This window comes from Coregonus clupeaformis, chromosome 36 (genome assembly GCF_020615455.1).
Source record: "Coregonus clupeaformis isolate EN_2021a chromosome 36, ASM2061545v1, whole genome shotgun sequence".
Classification (NCBI taxonomy): Eukaryota; Metazoa; Chordata; class Actinopteri; order Salmoniformes; family Salmonidae; genus Coregonus; species Coregonus clupeaformis.
The window spans coordinates 704,669-724,296 of record NC_059227.1 but is presented as its reverse complement, the minus strand read 5'-3'; the positions used below and the strand labels follow the sequence as shown (position 1 = coordinate 724,296).

General features: G+C 42.4%; 1 protein-coding gene across 2 annotated transcripts in view; it reads right to left on the bottom strand.

Annotated features, from left to right (window-relative positions):
* The window catches only part of LOC121552728 (protein lin-9 homolog), a 50,392-nt gene that overhangs the window by 19,944 nt on the left and 10,820 nt on the right, over positions 1–19,628 (bottom strand). The window contains exons 2-6 of one of the 2 annotated variants that reach the window (XM_041865746.2): positions 9,854–9,886; positions 7,608–7,693; positions 6,747–6,851; positions 6,434–6,564; positions 6,222–6,347 (exon numbers count right to left, since the gene is read on the bottom strand). In XM_041865746.2, coding sequence (XP_041721680.1) covers positions 6,222–6,347; positions 6,434–6,564; positions 6,747–6,851; positions 7,608–7,693; positions 9,854–9,886 — 481 coding nt within the window. The remainder of the gene's footprint in view (positions 1–6,221; positions 6,348–6,433; positions 6,565–6,746; positions 6,852–7,607; positions 7,694–9,853; positions 9,887–19,628) is intronic. The other variant, XM_041865747.2, reaches the window with a different exon arrangement.

Genomic DNA, 19,628 nt, shown 5'->3' with positions numbered 1-19,628 from the left:
TACCCTTTAATTCATGTGCGCACCTAGCAAGAGGCTGTCGTTTATATGTGTTTTTGTAGTGCACATGTGATGGTAGAGTTTGCTAAACAAATACCCACTGGATTGATGAAAATAATCATTATATAATTCTGTCAGGTAAGCAACAGATACTTTGTAGTTAACATTTAATTGAAAAGGTTTTTGGGAAAGCCTTTCCATCTACAATAAGAAATGTTTTCGTTAGTATCCTCGCTAACGGCTACACAATGTGGTAGACAAGCGCATCACACACAGGGGCATTCTCATTGCAACTAAAGTTGCAGGAAATACAAATCACTGATGAATTCTATTCATGTCTTGTAAAAAACTTTGGAAAATTAATTAATTTTCAATACATTTAGTTGAATCTCTACTAAGGTCAATACATTTTTTTATATTGTTGCATTCCGTGTCTGGATTCCATGAGGGCCCTAAAGATCATATTTGGACCAGAATGAGGCTCTCAACTTCCCATTATTCCTGCAGTGATTGTTTTCATAATTTATCTGCAGATAATCGCCAAAAAGCTTTGGCCTACCAGTAGCCTATGCAAATGAGGGAGCCAAATAAACAGTTCTCACAGTAACCGATACCATTCGGTAGACTACACTAACTGATGAGTCACTCACAGTGGCAAGCACCGACATCCTAGGCAAGGAAACTTAGGAAATCCTTTGGTTTACTTGTCCCGATGCGATACCATGGACATATATTCAGTCAGTTCCACACCTTTTACAAACTAGTCAACAATTGCTGTTCAGTTGTCAAATAAAGCACAGTAAATAGCCTACTATGATCAAATCAAATGTTATTTGCCACATGCGCCGAATACAACAGGTGTAGACCTTAGTGAAATGCTTACTTACAAGCCCTAAACCAACAATGCCGAGTAGCGCAGTGGTCTAAGGCACTGCATCGCAGTGCTAGCTGTGCCACTAGAGATCCTGGTTCGAATCCAGGCTCTGCTGTAGCCGGCCGCAACCGGGAGACCAATGGGGCGGCGCACAATTGGCCCAGCGTCGTCCAGGGTAGGGGAGGGAATGGCCGGCAGGGAGGTAGCTCAGTTGGTAGAGCATGGTGTTTGCAACGCCAGGGTTGTGGGTTCGATTCCCACGGGGGGCCAGTATGAAAATAAAAATAAAGAATAATGTATGCACTAACTAAGTCGCTCTGGATAAGAGCGTCTGCTAAATGACGTAAATGTAAATGTAAACAATGCAGTTTTAAGAAAATGAGTGTTAAGTAAAAAATGGATAGGTAAAAAATTGAAGAAAAAAAAATATTAAGAGCAGCAGTAAATAAAAATAAAAGTAGGGAGGCTATATACAGGGGGTACCGGTACAGAGTCAATGTGCGGGGGCACTGGTTAGTCGAGGTAATTGAGGTAATATGTACATGTGGGTAGAGGTAAAGTGACTATGCATAGATTATAAACAGAGTAGTGGCAGCGTAAAAGAGGGGGTGGGATGGAACAATGCAAATAGTCTGGGTAGCCATGATTAGCTGTTCAGGAGTCTTACGGATTGGGGGTAGAAGCTGTTAAGAGGCCTTTTGGACCTAGTCTTGGCGCTCTGGTACCGCTTGCAGTGTGGTAGCAGAGAGAACAGTCCATGACTAGCGTGGCTGGAGTCTGACAATTTTTAGGGCCTTCCTCTGACACCGCCTGGTATAGAGATCCTGGATGGCAGGAAGCATGGCCCCAGTGACGCACTACCCTCTGTAGGGCCTTGTGGTCGGAGGCCGAGCAGTTGCCATAACAGGCAGTGATGCAACCTTAAGGATGCTCTGTATAACTGAGGATCTGAGAACCCATGCCAATTATTTTCAGTCTCCTGAGGGGGAATGGGCTTTGTCGTGCCCTCTTCACGACTGTCTTGGTTTTTTTGGACCATGATAGTTTGTTGGTGATGTGGACACCAAGGAACTTGTAGCGCTCAACTTGTTCCACTACAACCCCGTAGATGAGAATGGGGGCGTGCTCAGTTCTCTTTTTTTCCCTGTAGTCGACAATCATCTCCTTTGTCTTGATCAAGTTGAGGGAAAGGTTGTTATTCTGACACCACACGGCCAGGTCTCTGACCTCCTCCCTATAGGCGGGCTCATCATTGTCGGTGATCAGGCCTACCACTGTTGTGTCGTCACTTAATGATGGTGTTGGAGTGGTGCCTGGCCATGCAGTCATGGGTGAACAGGGAGTACAGGAGGGGACTGAGCACGCACCCCTGAGGGTCCCCCGTGTTGAGGATCAGCATGGCAGATGTGTTGTTGACTACCCTTACCACCTGGGGGCGGCCCTTCAGGAAGTCCAGGATTCAGTTGCAGAGGGAGGTGTTTAGTCCCAGGGTCCTTAGCTTAGTGATGAGCTTTGAGGGCACTATGGTGTTGAACGCTGAGCTGTAGTCAACGAATAGCATTCTCACGCAGGTGTTCCTTTTGTCCAGGTGGGAAAGGGCAGTGTGGAGCGCAATACAGATTGCATCATCTGTGGATATGTTGGGGCGGTATGCAAATTGGAGTGCGACTAGCGTTTCTGGGATAATGGTGTTGATGTGAGCCATGACCAGCCTTTCAAAGCACTTCATTACATTTTAGTCAATTAGCAGATGCTTTTACTTACAGTTATTGAGTGTATAAATGTTTCATACTTCATGGCTACAGATGTGAGTGCTACGGGTTGGTAGTCATTTATGCAGGTTCTTAGTGTTCTTGGCCACAGGGACTATGGTGGTCTGCGTGAAACATGTTATTACAGACTTAGTCAGGGACATGTTGAAAAAGTCAGTGAAGACAACTGCCAGTTGGTCAGCGCATGCTCGGAGTACACATCCTGGTAATCCGTCTGGCCCTGCGCCTTTGTAAATGTTGACCTGCTTAAAAGTCTTAATCATCCGGAAAAGCTGATGCTCTCATGCATGCTTCAGTGTTGCTTGCATAGAAGTGATTTATCTCGTCTGGTAGGCTCATGTCACTGGGCAGCTCGTGTCTGTGCTTCCCTTTGTAGTCTGTAATAGTTTGCAAGCCCTGCCACATCCGACGAGCGTCGGAGCCGGTGTAGTATGATTCAATCTTAGTCCTGTATTGACTCTTTGCCTGATTGATGGTTCGTCGGAGGGCATAGTGGGATTTCTTATAAGCGTCCAGGTTAGAGTCGCGCTCCTTGAAAGCGGCAGCTCAACACTTTAGCTCAGTGCGGATGTTGCCTGTAATCCATGGCTTCTGGTCGGAGTATGTACAGTTGAAGTCGGAGGTTTACATACACTTAGGTTGGAGTCAATAAAACTTGTTTTTCAACCACTCCACAAATTTCTTGTTAACAAAGTATAGTTTTGGCAAGTCGGTTAGGACATCTACTTTGTGCATGACAAGTAATTTTTCCAACAATTGTTTACAGACAGATTAATTATCTTATAAATCACTGTAATTCACAATTCCAGTGGGTCAGAAGTTTACATACACTAAGTTGACTGTGCCTTTAAACAGCTTGGAAAATTCCAGAAAATGATGTCATGGCTTTAGAAGCTTCTGGTAGGCTAATTGACATAATGTGTCAATTGGAGGTGTACACCTGTGGATATATTTCAAGGCCTGCCTTCAAACTCAGTACCTCTTTTCTTGACATCATGGGAAAATCAAAAGAAATCAGCCAAGACCTCAGAAAAAATATTGTAGACCTCCACAAGTCTGGTTCATCCTTGGGAGCAATTTCCAATTGCCTGAAGGTACCACGTTCATCTCTACAAACAATAGTACGCAAGTATAAACAACATGGGACCACGCAGCCGCCATACCGCTCAGGAAGGAGACGCGTTCTGTCTCCTAGAGATTAATGTAGTTTGGTGCGAAAAGTGCAAATCAATCCCAGAACAGCAAAGGACCTTGTGAAGATGCTGGAGGAAACAGGTACAAAAGTATCTATATCCACAGTAAAACAAGTCCTATATCGACATAACCTGAAAGGCCACAGAGCAAGGAAGAAGTCACTGCTCCAAAACCGCCATAAAAAAGCCAGACTACGGTTTGCAACTGCAAATGGGGACAAAGATCATACTTTTTGGAGAAATGTCCTCTGGTCTGATGAAACAAAAATGTTTCCAGGAAAAAGGGGTACTATTGCAAGCCGAAGAACACCATCCCAACCGTGACAGCATCATGCTATGGGGGTGCTTTGCTGCATGAGGGACTGGTGCACTTCACAAAATAGATGGCATCATGAGGAAGGAAAATGATGTGGATATATTGAAGCAACTTCTCAAGACATCAGTCAGGAAGTTAAAGCTTGGTCGCAAATGGGTCTTCCAAACGGACAATGACCCCAAGCATACTTCCAAAGTTGTGGCAAAATGGCTTAAGGACAACAACATCAAGGTATTGGAGTGGCCATCACAAAGCCCTGACCTCTGTGGGCAGAACTGAAAAAGCATGTGCGAGCAAGGAGGCCTACAAACCTGACCTCAGTTACACCAGCTCTGTCAGGAGGAATGGGCCAACATTCACCCAACTTATTGTGGGAAGCTTGTGGAAGGCTACCCGAAACATTTCACCGAAGTTAAACAATTTAAAGGCAACGCTACCAAATACTAATTGAGTGTATGTAAACTTCTGACCCACTGGGAATGTGATGAAATTAATAAATCATTCTCTCTTCAATTATTCTGACATTTCACATTCTTAAAATAAAGTGGTGATTCTAACTGACCTAAGACAGGGTATTGTTACTAGGATGAAATGTCAGGAATTGTGAACAACTGAGTTTAAAATGTAGTTGGCTAAGGTGTATGTAAACTTCCAACTTCAACTGTACGTACCAGTCACTGTGGGGACGACGTCATCGATGCACTTATTGATGAAGCCAGTGACTGATGTGGTGTACTCCTCAATGCCATCGGAAGAATCACGGAACATATTCCTGTCTGTGCTAGCAAAACAGTCCTGTAGCTTAGCATCTGCGTCATCTGACCACTTCCTTATTAACCGAGTCACTGGTGCTTCCTGCTTTAGTTTTTGCTTACAAGCAGGAATCAGGAGGATATAATTATGGTCAGATTTGCAAAATGGAGGGCGAAGGAGAGCTTTGTACACGTCTCTGTGTGTGGAGTAAAGGTGGTCTAGAGTTTTTTTCCCTCTGGTTGCACATTTAACATGCTGGTAGAAATTAGGTAGAACGGATTTAAGTTTCCCTGCATTAAAGTCCCCGGAAACTTGGAGCGCTGCCTCTGGATGAGTGTTTTCCTGTTTGCTTATGGCCTTATACAGCTCATTGAGCGCAATCTTAGTGCCAGCATCGGTTAGTGGTGGTAAATAGACAGCTACGAAAAATATAGATGAAAATTATTTTGGTAAATAGTGTGGTCTACAGCTTATCATGACCACACTATTTACCAAAATAATTTTCATCTATATTTTTCGTAGCTGTCTATTTACCACCACTAACCGATGCTGGCACTCTACCTCAGGTGAGCAAAACCTCAAGATTTCCTTTGTATTAGATTTTATGCACCAGCTCGTTTACTAATATACACAGACCGCCACCCCACGTCTCACCGGAGTCAGCCGTTCTATCATTCCGATGGAGCGTATATCCCGCCAGCTGTATGTCGTCGTTCAGCCACGACTCGGTGAAACATAAGATATTACAGTTTTTAATGTCCCGTTGGTAGGATATCCTTGACCTTAGGTCATCCAATTTGTTTTCAAATGATTGAACGTTGGCTAATAGGATTGATGGAAGAGGCAGTTTACTCGCTCGCCGTCGGATCCTTACAAGGCACCCCGACCTACGTCCACAATATCTCTGTCTCTTTCTCATGCGAATGACGAAGATTTGGACCTTGTCGGGTGTCTGTAGAATATAATTCGCGCCCAACTCGTTGAAGAATTTTTTTTTTCCAATACGAGGTGAGTAATTGCTGTCCTGAAATCCAGAATCTTTTTTTGGTCATAAGAGACGGTGGCAGAAATATTATGTACAGAATAAATTACAAATAACGCGAAAAAACATATAACAGCGCCATGACTAATCCTATCAATAGATAGCTAGAAGATGCATATTGTTCATTCTAGCGGGAGAGGGCTCGACAGACTAGTGAATTGAAACTTTCAAATGGAAAGTAAGTTGCCGGCTCGTCCAAGGACACTGAGAAATGAAAATCTGATTTGGAGGGCCAGGCTTTGAAAAGAGAATATTCTGTAATAATGAACAATACCGTCTGGGTTTTCCCATCAGTCTCCTGATTGTCCCCCACTCCACACGGGTCAACTTCCTGGTCTTCAGATTGGGAAAGGATTCTTTCAGACACAGGCAGAAGTCATTGTCCCCTTCAAATAAAGGTCTGGAAGGAGAAAAAGTTGGCAGAGCTCAATGGAATAAAGAACTTGTAATTACTGCGTGTGTGTGTAAGTAAGTAATACAGCTTACCTGTCTATGTTAGAGTAAAACCACTCGTAGATGCACCATTTGTGTGCTTTAGGCAGTTTGAGGAGGTTTCTCAATCGCAGACCGATTCTCTGAGACATTTTCTTATCTGGGGTCGTCACATTAGTAAACTTCTGCAAGAAAACATACAAAACAAATTAACAAGAATTAAGTTACTCATATCTAGGTTAATCTGATCCTGAGAAGTTGATAGGCAATGATGCACATTATTTCCTCAGGGTTTAAAAAAGGCAGTTTTTATTTTACAGATTGAAAAGGGTTTGCTTTGTCCAGCTGTGTGAGCTGGAGCCCTTACCTGGGGTACAGATGTGACCCTTTGGCTCCTTCTAGGGGATCTGGATGGGAGGCGCTGTTCCTCCTCCTCCCTGAACAGTCTGCTCCTCTTGGAGCTCCGCGTCGGCTGGACACAGGGAGGGGAGGGTCAGCATATGGGTGATAATGTCAATGATTTATACATAATGTTTTAACATGTTTTCAAATGTGCAGATAGTTTTGCTTATTATACATTCCTACCCCATCTAAGATGAAACTGGGGCACTGATTTGTTGAAAATACAAATGAAAAGTGTCAAGGTAGAATTGATTGTGCAAATCAGACCATTGATGGTTATTTGAACAAAAAGACAAACTGCTCATGGGTAGTAAAAAACAAAAATCGATAGTTACATATCATGATATTATTTGACGATATATTGTATCGACAATATCACAATATTATTCCTGCGCTAGTTGACTGTACCTGCACCAAACCTCCAGTATTTTCCCCTCAAAGCTTGTTCCACATCTTTTTAAATAGGTAGCCAATTTGTTTTATTTCTATGACTGACAAAAACGTGTTTTCGAATTGCTCTCGTCCCTCTGCAGCAATATGGTGAGCAATTTGTTTGGAACATTGAATCGCAATAAAATCACAGCATCAAATTGTGATACATCAAATCGTGAGAATCGCAATACATATCATATCGGCACCAAAGTATCGTGATAATATCGTATCGTGAGGTCCCTGGCAATTCCCAGCCCTACTCATGGGAAGTGCTGATAAAGAGTATAAGTGCCGACTAAATCAATAATGATTGAATCACCAGAGATAAAATTCATATAAGCCCTAAAGAGTTCCAAGGCATAGATGGGAGGAAGGGCTACATTGGTCATCTCACCGTTTCCATGGACACCAGGGTGTGTCGTCCTCTCGTGTTGTGAGCTTTTGTTTGCGTCTCATTCAAAGTATTTGACAGACTGCCCTCTGGAAATTTACAACATATGCCGTTATCAAAAATAGATCAAACTCACAATACCCTGACAATTCACAACTGCTCCCTCATTGTCTACAGACGGTCTATTTTCCCAAACTCTGAAGTGTCCTCCTTTCCCAGTCTCCTTCCTTCATGACCATTGATAGGTGAAAGGACTAGTTTCCACACTATTGCTTTATCAAGTCTTCTGCGATCATTGGTCATACAGGAAAGGAGACAAGAGTAAATAACTTAGAACAGACTTTTACCACATCATACAATGATGATGACATCATTGAATAAAGTCCATTGACTACGGTATAACAATTGACAAGTTAAGACTTCAGATTGGCTTAGTTTGGGGTCTATGACATGTCCCTCGTGTGTTGCATTTTTAAGCCAGTCATTAGTAAGGCTAATAAAAAGACTCCTAATCCAATGAGGGACTGACAACTCCAACCGCTCACTCTCCGTGGGGGTCGCAGAAAGCGTATGTTTCCGGTTTTCAGGGATAAAGTATTTCAAACCTAACTTCGATTTCCCCTGAAAAACAGATGTGGGAACTCCTCGTGTCGTTTTACACCTGCTACGTTAGGTTACCAACCTCTTCAAGAGGGAAACACAGTGCAAACACATATGCAATACATACAGTGCTTTCAGAAATTATTCACACCCCTTAACTTTTTTCACATTTTGTTTTGTTACAGCCTGAATTTAAAATTGATTAAAGTCAGACTGTGTGTCACTGGTCTACACACAATATCCCATAATGTCAAAGTGGAATTATGTTTAGAATTGTTTACCAATTAATTTAAAATGAAAAGCTGAAATGTCTTGAGTCAATAAGCATTCAACCCCTTTATGGCAAGCCTAAATAAGTTCAGAAGAAAAAAAAAAGTGCTTAAAAAGTCAAATAATAAGTTGCTATAATAGTGTTCAGCATGATTTGTTTATGACTACCTCATCTCTGTACTGCAAACATACAGATAATTGTAACGCCCCTCAGTCAAGCAGTGAATTTCAAACACAGATTCAACCACAAAGACCAGGGAGATTTTCCACTGCCTCACAAATGGCACCTTTTGGTAGAAGGGTAAAAAAATAAAAATAATGTAATATTCCTTTGAGCATGGTCAAGTTATTAATTACACTTTGGATGGTGTATCAATATACACCCAGTCACTAAAAAGACACAGGCGTCCTTCCTACTCAGTTGCCGGAGAGGAAGGAAACCACTCTGGCTTCATGGTGAAATCCCTATGGTGACTTTAAAACAGAGTTTAATGGCTGTGATAGGAGAAAACTGAGGATGGATCAACAACATTGTAGTTACTCCACAATACTAATCTAAAAGAGTGAAAAGAAGGAAGCCTGTACAGAATATAAATATTCCGAAACATGCATCCTGTTTGCCAAAAATGTGGCAGAAAAATGTCTGGGGCAAATCCAACACAACACTAAGTACCACTCCTCATATTTTCAAGCATGGTTGTGGCTGCATCATGTTATGGGTATGCTCGTCATCGGCAAGGACTAGGGAGTTCTTTAAGGATAAAAATAGGCAAAAGCACAGGCAAAATCCTAGAGGAAAACTGGTTCAGTCTGCTTTACAACAGCCACTGGGAGCCAAATTCACCTTTCAGCAGGACAATAACCTAAAACACAAGGCCAAATCTACATTGGAGTTGCTTAGCAAGAAGACAGTTCCTGAGTGGCAGAGTTACCGTTTTAACTTAAATGTGCTTGAAAATCTATGGCAAGAAAAATGTCTGTCTAGCAATTCTCAACAACCAACTTGACAGAGCTTGACGAATTTTAAAAAGAATGCGCAAATATTGTACAATCGAGGTGTGCAAAGCTCTTAGCGACTTACCCACAAAGACTCAGCTGTAATCGCTGCCAAAGGTGATTCTAACATGTATTGACTCAGGGTGTGAACACGTATGTAAATTCGATATTTGTATTTAATTTTCAATAAATTGCTAAAAATTCTAAAAACATGTTTCACTTTGTCATTATGGGGATGGGTGAGATTTTTTATTTATTTTTAATCTGTTTAATTCAGGTTACAACTACAAAAATGTGGAATAGTCAAGTGGTATGAATACTTTCTGAAGGCACTGTATACACACACACAAGGATTATCAATGCAATGTGTTAAGATACAGTACCTTTCAGACTGACAAGTGCCTCAGCTGAAGAGCCTACAATCAAGAGAAGAGGGAATTAGGCTAGACTTTAAAAAAACAAAATGCAGTACAGATGTGCATCCTTCCCTTTCAAGACGATTCAATACGCATATGGGCTCCGATAAGGACAGGAGTGATCCATTTTAGTTTGAAAAGATTTGATGAGATTCGATCAGAAAACAAATCGATGCGATTTGGTTCGATGCACTAACATTTGATGCATAAACATACATTTTCCATTCTAAATTAAAATCTGCTGCTGATGGAGCTCATGAGCTGGGCCTCTGAGCAGGATGTCTGAACTGACTTTTCTCTCGCTCTGTCTAAGTGCATGCATGCATGCATACATGCACGCAGTTGAAGTCGGAAGTTAACATTCACTTAGGTTGGAGTCATTAAAACTCATTTTTCAACCACTCCACACATTTCTTGTTAACAAACTATAGTTTTGGCAAGTCGGTTAGGACATCTACTTTGTGCATGACAAGTAATTTTTCCAATTCCAGTGGGTCAGAAGTTTACATACACTAAGTTGACTGTGCCTTTAAACAGCTTGGAAAATTCCAGAATATTATGTCATGGCTTTAGAAGCTTCTGATAGGCTAATTGACATCATTTGAGTCAATTGGAGGTGTACCTGTGGATGTATTTCAAGGCCTACCTTCAAACTCAGTGCCTATTTGCTTGACATCAAGGGAAAAATCAAAGGAAATCAGCCAAGACCTCAGAAAAAAAATTGTAGACCTCCACAAGTCTGGTTCATCCTTGGGAGCAATTTCCAAACGCCTGAAGGTACCACGTTCATCTGTACAAATAATAGTACACAAGTATAAACACAATGGGACCACACAGCCGGCATAACGCTCAAGAAGGAGACGCGTTCTGTCTCCTAGAGATGAACGTACTTTGGTGCGAAAAGTGCAAATCAATCCCAGAAACACAGCAAAGGACCTTGTGAAGATGCTGGAGGAAACAGTTACAAAAGTATCTATATCCACAGTAAAACTAGTCCTATATCGACATAACCTGAAAGGCCGCTCAGCAAGTTAGAAGCCACTGCTCCAAAACCGCCATTAAAAAAGCCAGACTACGGTTTGCTACTGCACATGGGGACAAAGATCGTACTTTTTGGAGAAATGTCCTCTGGTCTGATTAAACAAAAATTGAACTGTTTGGCCATAATGACCATCCTTATGCTTGGAGGAAAAAGGGCGCTGCTTGCAAGCCGAAGAACACCATCCCAACAGTGAAGCACGGGGGTGGCAGCACCATGCTTTGGGGGTGCTTTGCTGCAGGAGGGCCTGGTGCACTTCACAAAATAGATGGCATCATGATGAAGGAAAATTATGTGGATATATTGAAGCAACACCTCAAGCCATCAGTCAGGAAGTTAAAGCTTAGTCGCAAATGGGTCTTCCAAATGGACAATGAACCCAAGCGTACTTCCAAAGTTGTGGCAAAATGGCTTAAGGACAACAAAGTCAAGGTATTGGAGTGGCCATCACAAAGCTCTGACCTCCAATCCTATAGAAAATGTGTGCGCAGAACTGAAAAAGCGTGTGTGCAAGGAGGCCTACAAACCTGACTCAGTTACACCAGCTCTGTCAGGAGGAATGGGCCAAAATTCACTCAACTTATTGTGGGAGGCTTGTGGAAGGCTACCTGAAACGTTTGACCCAAGTTAAACAATTTAAAGGCAATGCTACCAAATACTAATTGAGGGAAAAAAAGTATTTAGTCAGCCACCAATTGTGTACCAGTTGTGTACCAGTTGCCTTCTCACCAAGCTGCTTGCCTATTGTCCTGTAGCCCATCCCAGCCTTGTGCAGGTCTACAATTTTATCCCTGATGTCCTTACACAGCTCTCTGGTCTTGGCCATTGTGGAGAGGTTGGAGTCTGTTTGATTGAGTGTGTGGACAGGTGTATTTTATACAGGTAACGAGTTCAAACAGGTGCAGTTAATACAGGTAATGAGTGGAGAACAGGAGGGCTTCTTAAAGAAAAACTAACAGGACTGTGAGAGCCGGAATTCTTACTGGTTGGTAGGTGATCAAATACTTATGTCATGCAAATTAATTACTTAAAAATCATACAATGTGATTTTCTGGATTTTTGTTTTAGATTCCGTCTCTCACAGTTGAAGTGTACCTATGATAAAAATGACAGACCTCTACATGCTTTGTAAGTAGGAAAACCTGCAAAATCGGCAGTGTATCAAATACTTGTTCTCCCCACTGTATGTTCAATGTAGACACCGGAGGGGGGCAATGTAGCTTGCTCTTTGGTTCTGAAATTACCATCACCCACTAATTAACTAGACATTTTAGCAGATTAAATGTTGTTTCAGCTAGTAATGTAAAAATATGTATCGTTTACAAATAAGCTATGACATAGCTTCGAACATATAGCACAACTTTTGATCAAATCAGTTTATTGGTCGAGTACCCAGATTTGCAGGTGCAACCACGCAGTAATACCGAGAACAAATTCAATTTAAAAAACAATAGAGACGGAATATAAATATACAGTGTATTCGGAAAGTAAATCAGACCCCTCCACTTTTTCAACATTTTGTTACGTTACAGCATTATTCTAAAATTGATTAAATAGTTATTTCCCTCAATCTACACACAATACCCCATAATGACAAATCAAAAACAGGTTAAGAAATGTTTGCAAATATAAAATATTTAAAAAAAAAATCAACTGAAATATCACATTTACATAAGTATTCAGACCCTTTACGCAGTACTTTGTTGAAGCACCTTTGGCAGGGATTACAGCCTTTAGTGTTCTTGGGTATGACGCTACAAGCTTGGCACACCTGTATTTAGGGAGTTTCTCCCATTGTTCTCTGCAGATCCTCTCAAGGTCTGTCAGGTTTGATGGGGAGCGTAGCTGCACAGCTATTTTCAGGTCTCTCCAGAGATGTTCGATCGGGTTCAAGTCCGGGCTCTGGCTGGGCCACTCGAGGACATTCAGAGACTTGTCCCGAAGCCAATCCTGCATTGTTTTGGCTGTGTGCTTAGGGTCGTTATCCTGTTGGAAGGGGAACCTCCTCCCCAGTCTGAGGTCCGGAGCACTCTGTAGCAGGTTTTCACCAAGGATCTCTGTACTTTGCTTCGTTCATCTTTCCCTTCACCAACAATGCAGTTTTAAAGAAAAATAAGAGTTAAGAAAATATTTACTTTTTAAACGAAAGAAAAAAAATCAAGAGCAACAAAATAATGGGGGTACCGGTACTGAGTCTATGTGCGGGGGTACAGGTTAGTGGAGGTAATTGAGGTAGTATGTACATGTAGGTAGGGGTAAAGTGTCAATAAATAGATAATAAACAGCGAGTAGCAGCAGCGTAAAAATGCAAATAGTCTGGGTAGCCATTTGATTAGCTGTTCAGCAGTCTTATGGCTAGAAGCTGTTAAGAAGCCTTTTGGACCTAGACTTGGCGCTCTGGTACCGCTTGCCATACCATAGCAGAGAGAACTGTCTATGCCTAGAGTGGCTGGAGTCTTTGCCAATGTTTAGGGCCTTCCTCTGACACCGCCTGGCATAGAGGTCCTGGATGGCAGGAAGCTTGGCCACAGTGATGTACTGGGCCGTACGCACTACCCTCTGTGGCGCCTTGCGATCAGAGGCCGAGTAGTTGCCATACCAGGCGGTGATGCAACCAGTCAGGATGCTCTTGATGGTGCAGCTGTAGAACCGTTAGAGGATCTGAAGACCCATGTCAAATCTTTTCAGTCTCCTGAGGGGGAATAGGCGTTGTCGTGCCCTCTTCACAACTGTCTTGGTGTGTTCGGACCATGATAGTTTGTTGGTGATGCGGACACCAAGGAACTTGAAGCTCTCAACCTGCTCCACTACAGCCCCGTTGATGAGAATGGGTGCGTGCTCGGCCCTCCTTTTCCTGTAGTCCACGATAAAGCTCCTTTGTCTTGATCACGTTGAGGGAGAGGTTGTTGTCCTGGCACCACCATGCCAGGTCTTTGACCTCCTCCCTATAGGCTGTCTCCTCCCTTTAGGCTGTCGGTGATCAGGCCTACCACCGTTGTGTCATCGGCAAACTTAATGATGGTGTTGGAGTCGTGCTTGGCCACGCAGTCATGGGTGAATAGTGAGTACAGGAGGGAACTAAGCATGCATCCGAGAGGCCCCCGAGTGGCAGGTGTGTGGATCTGTTAGGGCAGTATGCAAATTAGAGTGGGTCTAGGGTTTCTGGGATGATGGTGTTGATGTGAGCCATGACCAGCACTTCATGGCTACAGACGTGAGTGCTACGGTTCGGTAGTCATTTAGGAAGGTTACCTTTGTGTTCTTGGGTACAGAGACTATGGTGGTCTGCTTGAAACATGTAGGTATTACAGACTCGGTCAGGGACAGGTTGAAAATGTCAGTGAAGACACTTGCCAGTTGGTCAGTGCATGCTTGGAGTACACGTCCTGGTAATCCGTCTGGACCTGCAGCCTTGTTAATGTTGACCTGTTAAAAAGGGCTTACTCACATCGGCTACGGAGAGCGTGATCACACAGTCGTCCGGAACAGCTGGTGCTCTCATGCATGCTTCAGTGCTGCTTGCATAGAATTCATTTAGCTCGTCCGGTAGGCTCGCGGCTGGGCTTCCCTTTGTAGTCCGTAATAGCTTGCAAGCCCTGCCACATCCGATGAGCGTCGGAGTCGGTGTAGTAGGATTTAATCTTAGTCCTCTATTGATTCTTTGCCTGCTTGATGGTTCGTCGGAGGGCAAAAGCGTCCGGGTTAGAGTCCCGCTCCTTGAAAGCAGCACCTCTACTCTATAGCTCAGTGTGGATGTTGCCTGTAATCCATGGCGTCGGGTATGTACATACGGTCACTGTGGGGACAACTTCATCGATGCACTTATTGATGAAGCCGGTGATTGATGTGGTATACTCCTCAATGCCATCGGATGAATCCCGGAACATATTCCAGTCTGTGCTAGCAAAACAGTCCCGTAGCTTAGCATCTGCTTCATCTGACCACTTCCGTATTGAGCGAGTCACTGGTACTTCCTGCTTTAGTTTTTGCTTGTAAGCAGGAGGATAGAATTATGGTCAGATTTGCCAAATGGAGGGTGAAGGAGAGCTTTGAATGCATCTCTGTGTGGAGTAAAGGTGGTTGTAATGATGTCATGTCATTGTATTGTGTGGACCAGGGGAGAGTTAGTAGATAAGTGGTTTGCTGCCACAGAGTCTACATTCTGTTATGTCAGAGGAGATTACTGATGTTGATCTTAGAAATGATTGATGGACAGGATATACTGACAGGGGTAAAGGGTAATAACATCAAAGAATGGGAGTGCCCATGGATGTTTAACAGATGTTCGTGGAGAGACTTGTAACAGAGTGTATATATAGAGAGTGGATCTTTGTTCTGGAGTTAGGAAGATGGCAGTGGCAGGGCTACAGTGGGGGAAAAAAAGTATTTAGTCAGCCACCAATTGTACAAGTTCTCCCACTTAAAAAGATCAGAGGCCTGTAATTTTCATCATAGGTACACATCAACAATGACAGACAAAATGAGGAGAAAGAAATCCAGAAAATCACATTGTAGGATTTTTAATAAATTAATTTGCAAATGATGGTGGAAAATAAGTATTTGGTCAATAACAAAAGTTTCAATACTTTGTTATATACCCTTTGTTGGCAATGACACAGGTCAAACATTTTCTGTAAGTCTTCACAAGATTCACACACTGTTGCTGATATTTTGGCCCATTCCTCCATGCAGATCTCCTCTAGAGCAGTGATGTTTTGGGGCTGTCGCTGGGCAACACGGACTTTCAACCCTCCAAAGATTTACTATGGGGTTGAGATCTGGAGACTGGCTAGGCCACTCCAGGACCTTGAAATGATTCTTACGAAGCCACTCCTTCGTTGCCCGGGCGGTGTGTTTGGGATCATTGTCATGCTTCAAGACCCAGCCACGTTTCATCTTCAATGCCCTTGCTGATGGAAGGAGGTTTTCACTCAATCTCACGATACATGGCCCCATTCATTCTTTCCTTTACACGGATCAGTCGTCCTGGTCCCTTTGCAGAAAAACAGCCCCAAAGCATGATGTTTCCACCCCCATGCTTCACAGTAGGTATGGTGTTCTTTGGATGCAACTCAGCATTCTTTGTCCTCCAAACACGACGAGTTGAGTTTTTACCAAAAAGTTCTATTTTGGTTTCATCTGACCATATGACATTCTCCCAATCCTCTTCTGGATCATCCAAATGCACTCTAGCAAACTTCAGACGGGCCTGGACATGTACTGGCTTAAGCAGGGGGACACGTCTGGCACTGCAGGATTTGAGTCCCTGGCGGCGTAGTGTGTTACTGATGGTAGGCTTTGTTACCTTGGTCCCAGCTCTCTGCAGGTCATTCACTAGGTCCCCCAGTGTGGTTCTGGGATTTTTTGCTCACCGTTCTTGTGATCATTTTGACCCCACGGGGTGAGATCTTGCGTGGAGCCCCAGATCGAGGGAGATTATCAGTGGTCTTGTATGTCTTCCATTTCCTAATAATTGCTCCCACAGTTGATTTCTTCAAACCAAGCTGCTTACCTATTGCAGATTCAGTCTTCCCAGCCTGGTGCAGGTCTACAATTTTGTTTCTGGTGTCCTTTGACAGCTCTTTGGTCTTGGCCATAGTGGAGTTTGGAGTGTGACTGTTTGAGGTTGTGGACAGGTGTCTTTTATACTGATAAGTTCAAACAGGTGCCATTAATACAGGTAACGAGTGGAGGACAGAGGAGCCTCTTAAAGAAGAAGTTACAGGTCTGTGAGAGCCAGAAATCTTGCTTGTTTGTAGGTGACCAAATACTTATTTTCCACCATAATTTGCAAATAAATTCATTAAAAATCCTACAATGTGATTTTCTGGAGAAATTTTTTTCTCAATTTGTCTGTCATAGTTGACGTGTACCTATGATGAAAATTACAGGCCTCTCATCTTTTTAAGTGGGAGAACTTGCACAATTGGTGGCTGACTAAATACTTTTTTTCACCACTGTATGTCCTTTGTCTGTTATAACTAACCATGGTACCATATAAAATATATTATATGAACTCCCCATCAAAAGTGTCTAAATACATCCATACATTCGTAATCACTTGACACCCTAGAAACTCACCATAACAGTGGTCTAGAGTTTTTTTCCTCTGGTTACACATGTAACATGCTGGTAGAAATTAGGTAAAACGGATTTAAGTCTCCCTGCATTAAAGTCCACGGCCACTAGGAGCGCCGCTTCTGGATGACCCTTTTCTTGTTTGCTTATGGCCTTATATACAGCTTGTTGAGAGCGGTCTTAGTGCCAGCATCAGTTTGTGGTGGTAAATAGACCGCTACAAAAAAATATAGAAGAAAAGTCTCTTGGTAAATAGTGTGGTCTACAGTTTATCATGATACTCTACCTCAGGCGAGCAAAACCTTGAGACTCTATATATGATTTTGCGCACCAGTTGTTATTGACAAATAGAAACAGACCGCCACCCCTTATCTTACCGGAGGCAGCTGTTCCGTCTTGCCGATGTATGGAAAACCCAGCCAACTGCATATTATCCATGTCGTCGTTCAGCCACGACTCGGTGAAACATAAGTTAATAATGTCCCATTTGTAGGATAGTCTTGAACGGAGCTCATCCAGTCATTCAATGATTGTACGTTGGCCAATAGGACTGATGTTAGAGGCGGGTTACCCACTCGCCGACGAATTCTCACAAGGCACCCGGACCTGCGTCCCCTGTATCTCCTTTTCTTCATGCGAATGACCGGGATTTGGGCCTGTTCCGGTATCAGCAGTAAATCCATCGTGTCCAACTCATTAAAGAAACAATCTTCGTCCAGTTCGAGGGGAGTAAATCGCTGTTCTGATATCCAGAAGCTCTGTTCGGTCATAAGAGACAGTGGCAGAAACATTAGGTACACAATAAGTTAAACAACGTTAAAAAAAACAAAAAAACACACGAAATAGCACAATTGGTTAAGAGCCCATAAAAACGGCAGCCATCTCCGTCTGGCGCCATTATCCTACTATTAACCCAGCAGCGTTACAGTTCTTGACACAAACCGAAGTGCCTGGCACCTACTACCATACCCCGTTCAAAGGCACTTAAATATTTTGTCTTGCCCATTCACCCTCTGAATGGCACACATACACAAGCCATGTCTCAATTGTCTCAAGGCTTAAAACTCCTCCCCTTCAACTACACTGATTGAAGTGGATTTAACAAGTGACATCAATGACGGATTATAAAAAAAAAAAAAAAAAAAAGTAGGTAGCTTTCACCTGGTCAGTCTATATGTCATGGAAAGAGCAGGTGTCCTTAATGTCTGAACACTCAGTGTATATACATATAAATGTATATAAATATACAGAGTGTACAAAACATTCAGAACATCTGTTGGGCCCCAGTGTTGAGGATCAGCGTGGCGGAGGTGTTGTTGCCCACCTTCACCATTTTCAAAATCGAATGATTTTCACAGTTTGGAAGTTTATACAGAGTGATTACTGTCTATGTTATGAAATGAACAACTTTACCCGGTATATCTAAAAATGACGGTATACACTGATTGTTTAAAGCAAAATTACCAAAACTATTGCTGTTGGTGAACCTGAACAATCAAAATAAACTCTATTCTAAGCCCCGTTCAGCAGGTAGGCTGTAGCCAGATGAGAGTTGTGTTTTCTGTAGCTTACTTTTACTCTGGTAAAACACAATTTTCAACAGCTCATAGACAACAATAACCTAGCAAATTACATAGGTTGTTACTCAACTAATAAAGCCTACCATCACGCAAAGCCATATTAGCATTTGAATGCTGAAGGTACGGCGCAAGATCAGGAAAAGCCACCTACCTCGCGTTGGTCAGCGCACAAAGCTGGGATTATTTATCACACAGGGCTGCACACATATCACCTATAGATAATCTGTCAGGCAGAGAGATCTAGCAGCTCTCAAACAGCTGGTTGTTGCGTGAAGCAAAGACCGACAGCGGTAGGGGTAGGAAAGTTGTTCAAAGTTACGATCAGTTGTGTAGTGCTATTTATATAGGCGAGGGAGCGCACATCATTTTTCAAATAAATAGTTTGTACCAACAGATTGGCCTATTGAATATTATAGCATAAAATGCAACCTCCAATTGCAACATCTGCCTATGACCACAGTAAAGAAAAAAGTATTTACCAGTTAAATGTAACTAATTGTAATCGAAAATGTAATACCCAAAAGTAATTATTTATCATGAGAGGGCAATAAACAATAACTAGTAATGCTGCATACGCCAAGAAACGTTAAATCTCACCTTTCTGGTAAGAATAGTTATAAATTGCTGAGGTATAGCCATTTGAGGACAAGCTCAAGTAAACAGTACAAATATGATAAAAATGAAATATTTTATATGAACCATTTCTTATTCAACAAAACTGTATGAATAATGCTTGAAATTACTTACTCTTTCTAAATATAGTATAATCAAATTATAAAATGTCTACGTAAAATATTTAACTTTCCTTATAACTGTAAAATACATATTTGTATGTTTAGTGTTAGAGAAAATTAGCATATTTTTTAAAGGTCTCTCTTGATCAAAATTTCTGCCGCTATTGCTGTGAACGTCTCACAGAGCTCTAGCTTGGGCGGATTAGAGCAGATGATGTTAACAAACCATTAGCCGTTCTTGTATTTTGTGTCAATCACAGCATACATACTCACTAGTGGCGCTCACTGTTGAGTTTTGGCTGCATAAGAAA